At 40.2% G+C, this 14,656-nt stretch overlaps 1 protein-coding gene across 20 annotated transcripts in view; it reads right to left on the minus strand.

Annotated features, from left to right (window-relative positions):
- Nucleotides 1–13,687, minus strand: part of LOC110967438 (zinc finger protein 197-like) — a 41,073-nt gene extending 27,386 nt beyond the window's left edge. The window contains exons 1-13 of one of the 20 annotated variants that reach the window (XR_007941779.1): nucleotides 13,146–13,642; nucleotides 9,931–10,128; nucleotides 7,183–7,560; nucleotides 6,208–6,561; nucleotides 5,751–6,122; nucleotides 5,301–5,503; nucleotides 5,083–5,190; nucleotides 4,820–4,912; nucleotides 4,567–4,677; nucleotides 4,251–4,374; nucleotides 2,855–3,091; nucleotides 2,429–2,623; nucleotides 142–318 (exon numbers count right to left, since the gene is read on the minus strand). Coding sequence is in view for 18 of the 20 variants with exons in the window: in XM_051947383.1 (XP_051803343.1) it covers nucleotides 1,785–2,623; nucleotides 2,855–3,091; nucleotides 4,251–4,374; nucleotides 4,567–4,677; nucleotides 4,820–4,912; nucleotides 5,083–5,190; nucleotides 5,301–5,503; nucleotides 5,751–6,122; nucleotides 6,208–6,561; nucleotides 7,183–7,560; nucleotides 9,931–10,128; nucleotides 13,146–13,503 (3,375 nt within the window). In the remaining 2 variants the exon portion in view is untranslated. Of the gene's footprint in view, nucleotides 1–19; nucleotides 319–839; nucleotides 2,624–2,854; nucleotides 4,375–4,566; nucleotides 4,678–4,819; nucleotides 4,913–5,082; nucleotides 5,191–5,300; nucleotides 5,504–5,750; nucleotides 6,123–6,207; nucleotides 6,562–7,182; nucleotides 7,561–9,894; nucleotides 10,129–13,145 lie in introns of those variants that run through there. The other 19 variants (XM_051947808.1, XM_051947416.1, XM_051947383.1 and 16 more) reach the window with 19 other exon arrangements.
- Nucleotides 13,688–14,656: the final 969 nt, after the last annotated feature.

The following is a 14,656-nucleotide window of genomic DNA, read 5'->3' on the forward strand; positions in this document are numbered from 1 at the left end:
CTTTGGTTTAACACAACCTTATGACATTATTCCTTTGATTTCAGGCATCAGAAAAAAACTATCCTTGTGGTGGTTAAAGTGTCAGTGCTCCTTTGTGGACTGATGGGAATGGCCCTGGCTATGACAACTTCATCTGTTCACCTGTTCTGGGTGGTCAGCGCAGACGTCTTGTATTCAATGATGGCTCCCCAGGTCATATGCATCTTCTTCTTACCCCGGTGGGTGAACCAGTATGGAGCCTGCTCTGGCTTTGTGTTGGCACTACTGCTGAGAGCTCTGGTCGGGGAACCTTTGATAGGTCTTCCTGACATTCTGCCCCTGCCATGGGACAAGATACAGGAGGGTGGTCACAGATATCGCTTGTTCCCTTTTCGTACTGCCATTATGCTGACCACAATTGTAACTATTTTACTAGTATCACAGCTGACTGAGTGGCTAAAGAGGCTTCTGAAAAGTGATGCTAGAAGGGACAGTAACGCATATTACTTGGCTAAAATCCAGCTGGACGGGGAGGAAAGTGAAAAGTTGAATAACCAAGACTAAGAGAAGCAATACAGAAAGCAAATCCAAGATTCAAACGGGTTGGACAGTCCTTTGCTGGCAAAACATAATGATGTTTTTGTCATATAAATGGAACAAACCCATGAAAACGACGATATTTTGCTGTGTAGAGAGCAATTCTTTTCACATCTTACTTCCTTATTAGGGCCTGGGTTTCAAAACCTTATCTTGAGACACAAAAGTGACTTCTGGTGTCTCCCCAGGACCCAAATTCACACAAATGCATCATGATTTGCCATAACATCTACAATGTGTGAAACAAAACAACAAGCCATATGTTTAAAAAGAATATGAAATGTATTTATTTTAGTATAAAAGTATTTCACAGAGTGTAATGCTAAGTTTTTACCATGTCATGAAATATGTACACACAATTTTGTAACACTTCGAGTAAACATGTTCTGGTCCAAAGGTGTCCTGCCCATTTCTCATTCATCTCGACTACATTCCTATCCCGGCCCTTCCTCCCTCAGCCTTAAACCCCAACACTAAGCAACATTCTGAGCTCTCAGTGACAATTATCTCAAAACCTGTGGAAATAAACCCAAAAAAAGCTCAGTCTGCTCTGATTGGTCAGTTAGTTCGACAAAGTGACTTAATGCAAGTCACGGACTCTAAAACCGACTGATGAGTCGAAACTCCGAGAAGGAAATGATGGTGAGCTAAGAGGTAGCTGCTTATTCTTTGTTTGCCAAACTAGTCGGTATGCAGGTATTCTGCAAATGTGCTAAAAGGTGACATAAAAAAGAAAAAGAAGGAAAACCTGGACTGGAGCAATGTTTTCTGTTGGAGAGAATAACTCCTTCTAGCGTGACTTTGGCGTTATTTTGCAGACCTTTTACATTCACAAAAAAGCTACAACACAATAAATGAAACAGAAAAAGCAGAATAGGTTATTACAGCCTCTTTAGTGAGGTTGTGTTTTTATTTAGCAAATGTATTTTTATCTTGACCTCATGAAGGATAAAGATTAACTTTATTGATCCCACAGTGGGAAAAGTTCACTGTTACAGCAGCTCCAAAAAGAAAAAGTACAAAAGTATAAAGGCAGTGCAAGAACAAATAAGAAAGAACAAATAAGAAAAAACACGGTGCAAAAATTGCAGAGAACATTATATACAGATGAGGTGAAGAAGCTGCAGGGCAGAAGTGATCAAAGTCAGCAGTCCTGGGAATTTTTTGAATCCAGCTGCAGAATGACTTTAAATTAGTTTCACATGAAATCATTTGTGTGTCTCAGTATGCATTTTAAAAGTTTCCTCGTGCCTGAATATTTTACCACACTTTAAACACTGAAATGACTTTTTGTCCGAGTGAATTATCGTGTGTCTTTTCTGTGCTCTCAAAGTGCAAAAGGATTTTGGACACAGCGAACACCTGTACGGACTCTCTCCTGTATGACGGCGTATGTGAATCATCAGATGGCACTTTGCGATGAAACCTTTCCCACAGTGTTTGCATGTGTAAGGACGCTCACCAGTGTGGGACCTTATGTGCAGCCTTAACTCCCCAGAGGACAGAAAAGTCTTTCCACATTCAGTACACAGATAGTTCTTTTCTCCTCTGTGCATGCGCATGTGTCTTGCCAGATGCTGGATTGAAGTCTTTCCACAAATGTGACATTTGTAGCGCCGGTCTCCAGTGTGTGTACGAACGTGCAGCTCGAGGCCAGATAAAGATCTGAAGCCGCGGCCGCAGTGCGAACACAGATACGGAAGTTCGCCCGTGTGAATCCGCTGGTGCACAGTCAGCGACGTCTTGGAGGAGTATTTCTTGTCACACTTGTCGCAGTGAAATGGTGGAATGTGTGTTTTAATGTGTGTGTTCAGGGATGTCACGTCCTCGAAGACTTTCCCACAATACTCACAAGTGTTCGTTGCGCTCCTGAGAGTCTCAGTGTTGACTTTCTGAAGGACGTCTTCTCCAGGTTCTATAGAGAAAAGATCGATGGCCTCCTGGATCAGATGCTCCTTTCTGATGTGATTCAGGAGTTCTGACGCTTTGTTGTCAGAGTACGGACACAGTGAGCAGCTCTGAAGGTGTAAAGGGGCGTGATTTGAATCTGAAAGAGAAGAGCAGGAGATTTAGTTCAAAAAATGCTATCAAAATGAAGGTTTTTAATGTATTTGCATCTATTTATTCAAGTACTGACTACCCCACCATTCTTTACATCTGTGAAATCCGTCTGAGTAATATTACAGCAGATGCTTAAACAAATAAACAGACGTGTGAATATGGAATTCAGTGGGAAGCAGTTATTTTTAACAGTGTCAAAAACTGGATGTTTGCATACTTGGGGCATTTGCAGTTGTCATGCCATCCCTTTGTTCATCTTTTAATGTCAGGTCTTCCTCCACAGTTGGTTCATTGTTACTTTGGTTTTCCTCCACTGGCTCTTCATCTTCACTGTAGTCAAACTGCCTTTCATCATCTGTTAACATTTCTTGTTGCTCTGAAGCAAGCTGCTTCCAGTTTGCTTTGGACTGAAGAGACAGCGCAGGTAAAAACATATTCTGTGCTTGAGAGAAGGCTGTGAGAAAAAACAAACATCGTTTTGAACACTCAGAGAGGAGAAGCAACATTTTTTGTACAAAAAATGTCAAAAGATACGAGCTAGCAAGCTACAGGTTACAGCTATAGCAAGAGCTAGCAGCAGAGGACTCTATGAGCTAACTATTTTATATGCAGCTATAGCAACTTTATCGTTCAGATTTTATTGTACAATTTGCTCAAAGTTACAAAGACATCCTACTGTTGTCAGCTCACTGCTGACGGCCTGAAACGCAGCCTTCAGGGTGGGAGACAAACTGCTCTTCGCACAGCCAAGTCGACGCTCTCAAAAGAGATCAAGGCTGACAAGCGCACCTACGCAGAGAAAATCCAAACTCTGTGACACAGGAAACACCAGATGGATGTGGCAGGGAGTCCAAGGATTGACAGACTACAAGACGATCAACGATGATGAGGCTTCTCTTCTGGACAGGCTCGACGATAGAGATGTGGTCAAGAGTGTCCTGACATACTGAATCACAACATGGTACTTCAGCTGCAGTATGTCAGTCAGAAAAGCCCTGCAGAGGACTGTCAGGGGAGCTAAGACGGTCATCGGAGTTTCCCTCCACTATGTTCAAAAACTTTTCCAGAGCCGCTGCAGGAGCAGGGCACTGAACATTGTCAGGGAATCCTCTCCATAAACTGTTTGAACTGCTGCCATCAGGCAAACACTTTCAGGGCATCAAAGGCAGAACCACCAGACTGATAAACAGCTTCGTTCCACAAGCTGTCAGAATACTGAACTGCGGATCTGGTTTTTGGACCCTAGAGAAACGCTCTCTCATCTTGACAACATCAAAATGACAATAAAGCTTCATTTGATTTGATTTGATTGATTCAATTATAAGAAGCATTCTTCTTGTTCAGTATGCTCAAAATGTCATTAAATTGCAGGAAAAACAAAAACAACACATCTCTTCGTATTCCAGTTTAGTTATATTCTGATGGGTTTAACCACTTAAACACCACTGGCTTTGTACTGACGTGTCTGTACAAAAAACTCCAACGTCAAAGCCACTTTTAACTTCAGTAAATATTTTATGAAAAGTTTACCTTGCATCTTTCAAGAACTGTTTGACATTTGAGGCTGTCCAAGGTTTTTACTGCCTTTACAAAAACTGCTGTAAATGACTTACATTGGTTTGTGTTTTCTGACTGTTGCTGATGGAAGTCAAGTAGCACCTTCAGTTGATGTGGTTCCAAAACAAGTCGTTCACATTCCTCCATAATAGAGGGACTGGTGCTGAGCCACTCTGCAGTCTGTGAAGTGTACAAAAAACACATTAATGAACATGTAGTGGAAAGACAACAAAACAAACAAAATTCAGAATGAAATTCTAATTAACATTTATGTACACAGCACACTGATGATGGCATCCATCAATTAGGTACATTTTAAGTAATATTTAACCAAGGTCTCTAATTAAGACTGAACAATATCTTGTAACTTACCTGCTTAATATCAGGGATGGGCAATAGATTGTCCAGTCTGGAGATAAATTTCCATACCAACGTGTTTAATGTGACTTCATATTGTTGGCCATAGTGGATGGGAAAGACTTCCTGGAAAAAAGATGAAGGTGGAACATTACATCCGTACACAATACAAAGGATTAATACAGTGATAAATCCCATGTTGCTACTGATACAGCAGTCTGCTCTCCAAAACATTTGAATTACCGTAGCTCTGTTCAGAGTTTCTGACCTTAAAAAATATCTTTCTCTCATCCATGTCTTCGAGCAAAGTATGAACGACCTCCACAAAGTTCGACTTTGATTTTTCCAACTCCTCCAACTCCTATCAATGGATCAAAAACAGAGAAGATAACGTTGGCCCACAAACAATAATTCAATTATTGCAAAAATGTGTGCATCAAATTCAAAAACCCACTTAGAATTATTAAATCCTATTGAGTGCAGGATATTTCAGTTGAAAGTTGCTTTTAACTCAGTATTTGAATGACGTACCTCCTGATCAGAGCAGCAGCTTATTGTGAGGTCTTCAATGACCTTCAGGTGGGGCTGGATATTCAGCAGGTTGGCTGTGCTCTCACTCAGACACAACTCCAGCACAAGCTGAAACACACATTTTGCTTTGTTTTTGTTACCATCTACATCTTAAGGATTATTTTTCCTCTTATTTTCTACATCAACATAAAATCCACTGATTCTTGAAAACATCTCACCCTTGCTCGTAGTCTGAGCAGGAGCTGTACTTTCTCTCTGGGAGTCAGAAGCTCTGGAACTAACTCCGTCACCAACCTCACCAGCTCCTCCACCTTTCCATAATGTGCCACATTACGACACTGGACCACCTGCCAGGCAAAGGCACTCATCAGACGCAAGTGTGGAACCAGAAGACACAATGAGGAGATGGACAAATGGCAACCTGCAAATGAGATTAGAAAGCTTGAATTAACAATTGAAATCAGTCAAATAAATGTGCATGTATTTTCAAAATACAATGACATTCACGGAAAAGCTATACTGTCATCTTTGCTCCAATAACCACAAAAACAACAGTGAAGTCCAGCTGAGCCTGTCTGGAGTCCCACATCTCATATTTCCTAAAGCACCATGATTCAGTTACTGTAGCAGGCTGCTGGAAAGTGAAAAAAATCAAGCGCTTACTTTACCTTCTGCTGTTTCAGGTATGTGTGGCTGTGATGCCTGTAGAGACGGACGGTCCAGACCTGTGCCTTCAGCTGCTACAACCTTTGACTTGCGGCTGCCAAGGACTTTATCCATGATTGAAAACCATCTGCTTTGTTGCTTTTTAGAGTCTTTCTGCTCCTTAATCCTTTTGTACCTTTGTTTCAGCAGATGTATTTTTGACCTGCACTGGCTGGTGGTCTTATCAAAGCCATGAGTGGCGAGTTCTGAGCTCAGCTGAGCAAACACTCTCTCATTTCTCTTAGTGGATCTGAGCTGCTCCTGGACGCTCTCTTCTGCCCATCTAGTGAGCAGCACTTTCACTTCATCTGACGTCCAAACATCTTGCTTTGTATCTGGTTCAAGAAAAGGAAGAAAATAAGTAAAGTGACACCTCTTGAAGATTCAGCTCGACATGTTGTTAAGATTAAGACAACATACCATTCACACACTTGTCTTCTGGTGATTTAGCTTCTGTCAGCACCATAGATGAATCCATTTCTTTCCACTTCTCTCCATCAGGGCAGAGGACACCGTCCAAAATCGTAAACCAGTCGCTTTTAACATCCCCAAATAGTCCCAGCTGTTTGATTCTTTTGTACTCCTCTTTCAGGTTATTCACTTTCAGACTGCACTGATGTGGCGTCTTGGTAAATCCCACTAAAGCCAGTTCACTGCTGAGATATGTGAAAACTTCATTCTTGTCTGTTGAGGTGAGAAGCCGTTTCTGAATGTTTGGTTGTGACCAGAGGGTCATGAGCACTTGGATTTCATCTGGCAGCCACTGGGATTCATCTGTGAAAACACATTAAAAACAAAAACAAAAGGATAATGAGGTTGACATTTAATACGGTCTATATTTCAGAGATGTTTTTATCATTTAAATTTTAGAATTTAAAATAACCTTGGTATTTCCAACAGATTATCAACAATTCTGCAAAACTGCACAACACACATCATTTAGACACAGGAAAACATAAAAAGGAAGTGTGATGTTGGTCAGAAAATATTTTTTTTTAAAACTGAACAACATGATAAAGACAATATTCCCTACATTGCATTTTATCTCATCTGAAATGATCGAAACGCGATTTGAAAACCAACGACAAATTCCATGTGGAAGGAGCAGAAGAGTTAAAAGGCCTAACAAGACAGGTTGACTGACGTGTTTGTCAGAGCTGATATCGATGGCAATTACTAGTAACAGTAATTAGATTTGCAGAAATAAAAATCATTTTCTCCCCAAGGCATTGGAGAAAGTCCCACTTTCTGCTGCTGATCTGACTTCTACCTACCTTGCAGTAGCTTTTTCAAATGGCAGAAATGAAATGAATGTGTGAAGAAAAAGAAAAATCTTTAGCTGGTGGCAAAAAACAAATCTGCATTTATTTGGTTTCTAGTTCAGATTCCACTCACCATCCGTGTTGACATCCACAGGAACTGACTGAGTGGGTAGAGAGGACTCTGTGGAGGAAGAATCTGCTGTTTCTGAATGTTTCACTGCTGCAGTCTGGGAACTGAGGACTTCATCCATAATGGAAAACCAGACACTGCTACTCCCACCCATATGATGACCGTTCTTGATTCTCTTGTACTCCTGCTTCAGTTTTTTGATTTTCTCCCTGCACTTCTTTGGTGCCTTGTTAAATCCAAGTGATGTCAGTTTGGCGCTGAGGTAGGTGTAAACTCTGTTATTTCTCACATTGAGGAGAAGTTCTTTTTGAACTTTGGGACTTGCCCAAAACGTCAACAATGCCTGGACCTCTGTATTTGACCAACAACACAACGTTGTATCTGTGAAAGAAACACAACATAATTTATCAAGTCAATATAGCACATTAAAAAGTCCATCCATCCATCCATCCATCCATCCATCTTCTTCTGCTTATCTGGGGCAGCAGACAAAGCTGTGGATCCTGAGGCGTTCCCAGACCAGATGAGATATATAATCTCTCCAGCGAGTTCTGGGTCTGCCCCGGAGTCTCCTCCCAGGTGGTCATGTTCAGAAAGCCTCCAAGGCAAGCCTCCCCTGAGGCATCCGAGTCAGACGTCCAAACCACCTCAATTGGCTCCTTTCAACGCGAAGGAGCAGCAGCTCTACTCCGAGCTCCCTCTGGGTGTCTGAGCTTCTCACCTTATCTCTAAGACTGAGCCCAGCCACCATGTGGAAGAAACTCATTTCAGCTGCTTGTATCTGCGATCTTGTTCTTTTGGTCACTACCCAAAACTTAAGAAAATAGGTGAGATTTGGAATGTAGATGGACTGGTAAATTGAGAGCTTCGCCTGATGCCTCAGATCAGCCCTGGCGGAGCCCAACACCCACAGGAAATGAGTCTGACATTGTGCTGAGTATGCGGATATAGCTCTCACTTTGGTTGTACAGGGACTGAATAGCTCCTATCAACGAGCCTGGTGAGCCATACTCCCACAGAACCCCCCACAACGCCCCTCAGGTGACTAGGTCGTAGGCCTTCTCCAGATCCACAAAACGCATGTGGACTGGCAGGTCAAACTCCCAGGTCGTAGGCCTTCTCCAGATCCACAAAACGCATGTGGACTGGCAGGTCAAACTCCCATGACCCCCTCAACAGCTCCGCAAGAGTAAAGAGCTGGTCCACCGTTCTATGACCAAGATGGAATCCGCATTACTCCTCCTGAATTTGAGGTTCGACTATCGGTCAGAGCCTCCCTTCCAGCACCACAGAGTAAACTTTTCTAGGGAGGCTGAGAAGTGTGATAATCCGGGAGTTGGAACACACTCTCTGGTCCCGTTTTCTGAAAACAGGGACCACTACCTCAGTCTGCCCACGCAGCAGTGTAGGGACGTGACGGCACCCATGACAGTCCAATGATGTGCAGAGCTTTTAGCATCTCAGGGCAGATCTCATCCACATCTGGCGCGTTGCCACCCAGAGGCTTCTTAACTACCTCAGCAACCTCTGCCATGGATATGGACAAAGATTCCCCCGAGTCTTGAGGTTCTGCCTCCTCTGCAGAGGACTTGTTTGCCAGGTTCATAAATCAGATCAAATCAAATGCCTTTATTGTCATTGGACATATGTACAACAAAATTTTGGATGCCTCTCCTTCGTGGGATAAAACAATAACAATGGGTAAGATAATATATATATATAAAACAGAGTATGCAAAAACATCTATAAGAAAATAATTAGATAAAATAACATATGAATAAATAAATATTGCACAAACCGACCCAAAGCTGCACCACCAATGGTAGACGTACAGAAGTCGCACAGGGAAAAAGTACATTTAAAAAGCTTACTTGCGTGAAATGAATTAACATTAAACATGATGTTTTACTAGCAGTTTAGAGCACCTTCTCTTAGGGACAAATATAGAAAAAGTTTATATATATGAACCTACATTCTTATCTTGTACAAGTCTAAACTGATTCATAAATATCTAAAATATGTTTGTAATTAAGGGCAGAAGCTTGGCACTCAATAATCAAAAATAGTTCTTTATCTAAAATCAAGTCTAAACTAGGGCAGGACCCGAATATCTAAATATCCAAATTTTCGGACCGACCAACTCAGTCACGCTTCACTTCTTCCATGTTTGTAAAGAGACGACAAAATGTGAAGACGGAGGTATCCACGCTAATGCTAATGCTAATGCTAATGCTGTCAGACTCAGACAATGAGTCCCCAGAAAAGGCTTAGCTAGTAGTAAATGACAGTCAAAAGCACTAAATTTAAAAGAATTGACAATAAAAAATAATAATTCAATGTTTTAACCAGTTTTTTAATGGGGTCCTCAGATTTTAGTTTATCTAAAGGCCTGATAAAGGAAAAGGCATAGATTTCTGTCAGATAATGTAACACACACTCATTGCCTTTGCTGTAGGCAAACTCATCATGCTTACTGCCATGGCCGTTTCTGAGCCAAGAAAAACACTGATTTATGCATTTATTCAAAGACTTTATTCATTGCTTTTGAGAGACTGCAGTGTTTTAGAATTCAATACTAGTAGTGCTTGTGTTCTTGAAGTAAAAGTATTCTCAGATGATATAAAGAGACCACTCCTAATGTTAAATAGTTTTTTTATTTCGAGGATACTTAGAAAATTTGACAGTATGAGTCACCTTGTCTATAACTTTACATACCTTTTATCCTCCCTACGTGGTTGGCTGACTACTTGCCTTTGACCAATGTTTGCACTTCTGTGGAGGTCACTGCGGAGCTTCTCGAGGGACCATCACAGTCTTCTAGTTGAACAGAGTAGAAATCAGGTACTTGTGGGTTCTCCATGGGACCAGGTGTTGGACCAGGCACAGTAAATGGTAGAACATGGCCTGGTGTAGTGCAGCTTTCAGGAAAGTCTGTCATAGAGGGAGAATCTGCAAGAGAAAAACACCTGAGTGAACATGCTATACTAATCTACCAGGTTGTTTACCTCAACACATACAATAACATCATCTATAGTATTTATGTAAATTTATAAGTTATTTAGGAAACTAGTCTGTTAAACTATTTAGGCTGTAGCACACTTTGAAAGTGGGGAATGGTGTTGTAATCGTGGGATTAAAACACAACTATAGCCCCTTTCATACATGAACTCCTTTTCCTGAATCTAACAGCATCTGAATATGGCGGTTTGATGTCTAAATAAGCACCCTGGTCACTTTTCTGCAAAAGGCATGAGGGCAATCTTACTAGATTAGTAACACTTTCATATTTCAACAGTCTCAACTGCATATCATCACATTCATGGAAAAGCACATACAAGTGACTTTTGGCCCAATTAAGCTCCAACACTGGTCCAAAGCCATCACAGGGAGCGCAAAAGACATAAAACACATAACTAAATTACTTTTCTCTACCATTTCACATCTATTAAAAACTGAAATGTTCATAAAAACAAAACTTTATTTGAATGATAATATGCTAGAAGTGCAGATTAACCAACAATGATTGCAATCCAGCAGTAGCTAGTTTGTTGCTACTAACTGTTAGCAAGAAAAACAGAAGTACTTTCATTAACTGCTAAAACACATTTATGATGTATCCCATCCATGTCCAGCTACAGGCTAATCATTAGCCACATACTGGATCTATAGTTAGCATTTGTTTATTAGTGTGTTATTATGGTTATATCCCTTGATGTGACAGCAGCAAGATCAACAGAAGCATCACCACAGATAGAGAATTTGTGAGGAATATTAATGTAAAAGTGGCCTAAATCTGAATGACAGACTGATAAATTAAGCAGTGGTACGAATTTCATATTCGAAAAAGACATTGGCGTGTTTTAACAGCCATTTCCAACCACATTCATTGCTGTTCCAAGTCTTCTGCTGATTTCTAACATGGTTACATAAAGACTAAAACACATCAAGTCACGTGTTGCTTCAAACGGGAACAAGACAAAATGATGAAAATTTCCTATTTAAATAGATGCTATAACTCACTACAAAATGACATTATTTGTTTGACTGCCGTTGAGTCAGATAATGAGGTCAGTTTGCCAAACAGCCTGCCAAAACAATAATACGTGGTTGCCAATCTTACTTTTCTTCCTTCCTTTCACATTAAGTTGGGTAGTGTGGATCAACACAATAAACTACTGACGCTGTGTTCTGGGACGAAGTGAAGCTGCAGGTGTGCTTGTAATTTTCAGGTTAAATATTGGTGAGTTTAGCTACAGCAGTACTCCAAACAAATCACATTAGGCTTGTTCTCAGGCTTCTCGCAAATACTGTGCTGTATAAATAGGAGTAGACTCTGTAACTTCAGGTGTGTTTGTTTCGTGGCATCCGAGCCAGATCAAAGCTGGCAGTTTGCTCCACGCGAACCAAATATTGACTGCTGGCTTTGTGAGTGAACATCAGCGCCTAGGTGTCTCAGAACAAGTACTAAAATAGTGAAACGATCTGAAATGAAAAGAGTAGAGCCAAAAATAGAATCCCAGTAACAAGACATACCACTAAAACTGGACAATTCCACAAAACCTTTGCTTTATATTAAATAACAGGCACTGACACTGACTACTGGTACTGGACTTATGAGGTCAAGTTCTGCAGCAGGTTTCACAGGAGACATGAGGCCTTTTCAGACATGGGATACTGTACGTAACATTGTTGACTTCAAGTCATAAGTACATTCATTTCCCTCATGGTTTCATTCAGATATACCCATAACACTCACAAAGAGGGCCACAGTACACATGAGATATTTGTCATTCATGCTACATTGGACAGTACCTCGAGTAATGTAACCGACACAAAAATGCAGTAATAGCAAGCAAGCATATTTAGGTATGACCAGCACCTTATCATGCAATAACAAAGGTTATTAAAAGTGTTTACGGGTAGAAAAAAATGTTTAATATTATAAAATGTTCATTATGATCATGTATTTACAAATTCCATAAGTATTCATTATGAAAACAATCATTTATTAATAAAAAATGACTGGATATCACTAAAATGTCAACTAAACAACTGTCACAATTTAATAACAACCACCTTCTAATTATCTAAACAATAAAAAAATGAGCTCATTGAAAAATAGTTTTGGTTATATTCCTTTTATTGAGTTGATATAATCATGACAGATGTTTTTTTTTTTGGAAATATATCACATTTAAATGGAAAATGACAAATTCTATCATTTTCTACTAAGTTATCCATTACAAAAACACCTCTCAAGGAAGTGTGTTAATTCCAGATCACGTGACCTGCTCCACATGATGTCATTTTCTCCTGAAGAAAACACTGGAAACACTCCAAGGCTTTCTGAGTTATTTAATATAAAGTAGTGTGTGAGTCAAGTGTGGATTTATGGCATGTCAACAGGTTTACTACAATATCTTTATGAATATCTTTCCATTTCAATTTTGCTTTATTGTATATATAATATTTAGAAGAATGTTTCTGTAAAAATGCCATGTGGTGTTTGGTTATAGGCGGCCATGTTGATTTTAGGCGTGAAAACAGCAAAAATGTCAACTATGATACCTGTCGGCTATGTTACAGAAAGTCCGGCAATTATATATTGATCCACTGAGTCAGACCTAGTAAGATTGCTGCCCTGACTTTTACAGGAAAGGGACCAGGAAGCTTACTCTGACATGAACCCAACATGTTCAGATACCATCAGATTAATGGAAAGGAGTGCATGTCTGAAAAAAGTTATACTGACTTGTCAGGTGTAAAGTGGGCTTCGTTATGGCTAAACCATGACGTGGTGACACGCAGCTAGCATACATAGCGACCCATGTCTGAAAAGACCTTGCGAGACTTGTTGTGCATTCTGGTTATCATTTTTTTCTTTTCTATTATTGCTAATGTAAGAACTATGCTGCACTATTTAGTGTATTATAAGTTATTTACAACATACAGTGTCTAATACTGACCTGTCTCCACATCTGAAATCATGAATTCGAGCATCATAGCAGCCGACTCGTCTGTGGCAGCAGGTTTGTCGTTCATGATGGTGTCCATGGCGTCGTACCACCTGAAGGACCTTCTGACGGCTCCACTTCTGTCGCTGTGCTGTGTTGTCCTCCTGTATTCCTGTTTGAGCTTCTTTATTTTCTCCCTGCACTGTTTTGCAGAGCGATTCATCCCCATGGTGGCCAGCCTGCCCGACACTTCCCTGTAAACGTTCTCATTTCTGAAGGACTCCTTCAGGTCTTTCTGGATTTTCTCCTCTGACCATACGCCCAGCAGCGCCCGAGTCTCTTCCTGGGTCCAGTTCATCTGTGGCTCCATCTTCCTTTTTCCTTCCTCTTGTATTTGAAACCAAGAACAGCACAGAAACGCTTCCTGTAGAGTGTTGTCACTTTTCTTTTCCTTTCTTTTTTTTTCAAAATGGCGCTCCCTCCGCCCTCTGCCGGCACACGTCACGTAATTCGAGCCGTTGCCTGGATACGGCTCGGTTCGGCTCGGCAGGGCTCTGCTGTGGGCGGAGACGGCAGCCGGGAAGACGAACCTGAAGTCCATGTGATAACGGTTTAAGCGTGCCGTGCCGGGCCAGTGGAAATGTGCTATCATGTGCTCAATTGCTGTCGCGTTTGTGGGCGAAAAGCCAGTCAGTATTCAGATTTTAACCCGCTAACTGCCCCATTTTCAGTTTATTACACAATTTTAAATACATTGCCTTGAAAAAATAAATCCACATTAATATCACATTGAGTGATTAATATGGTTTACACGGTTTTAATTATACAGCCAATGAAATATATTTCATTTTGGTTGATGGCTATGACTGGTATTTATATTGTAAGTGACAATTTAGTGGTATTTTGTAAGATTCACAAGCGTCATGGTACTTGTGTCCAAACTTATGGCCATGGCTGTACGTAAAGGTGTGCCTTGAAAATTTTTGTTTTTATAAATTTAATAAAATAAAATGTGTGTTGTTTTTTTTTTTTGCTACTCCACTGCCTGTCGCCATGTTTTGAAGATTATTTATTCATTCTTTCAGTCTTCATTTGAATTCAGAGCACACTGAGGTAAAGATTTACAATCTGGCCACCTGGGAAAATTAAGTTTTCTGTTAAATATGTCAATAAAATACATTTTGTCGATATTGTGATTTTATAGGAGATGGCTATGGCCACTTTTTTCAGTTTTGACTTTTTAGGTATGTTCTGTAAATATACAACACATAATACATAAAATATCTACAGCTACCTTTTCTAATTTAAATAAATAATATATGAATACTTAGGATTTATAAGAGAATTTGTTCATTTAGTTCAGTTGGAATAAAAGCTGCAATTTTTATTCTATAAAAGTACTACTTTTTTTAACAGAAATCAAAATTTACTGCAATTTTCCAAAAATAATCAATATCTTACAGGAAGTTTATTGAATAACTAATGTTTTGAGACAAAATTTGATAATATTTTGCTATGATGGT

This window comes from Acanthochromis polyacanthus, chromosome 1, assembly GCF_021347895.1.
Source record: "Acanthochromis polyacanthus isolate Apoly-LR-REF ecotype Palm Island chromosome 1, KAUST_Apoly_ChrSc, whole genome shotgun sequence".
Taxonomy (NCBI): Eukaryota; Metazoa; Chordata; class Actinopteri; family Pomacentridae; genus Acanthochromis; species Acanthochromis polyacanthus.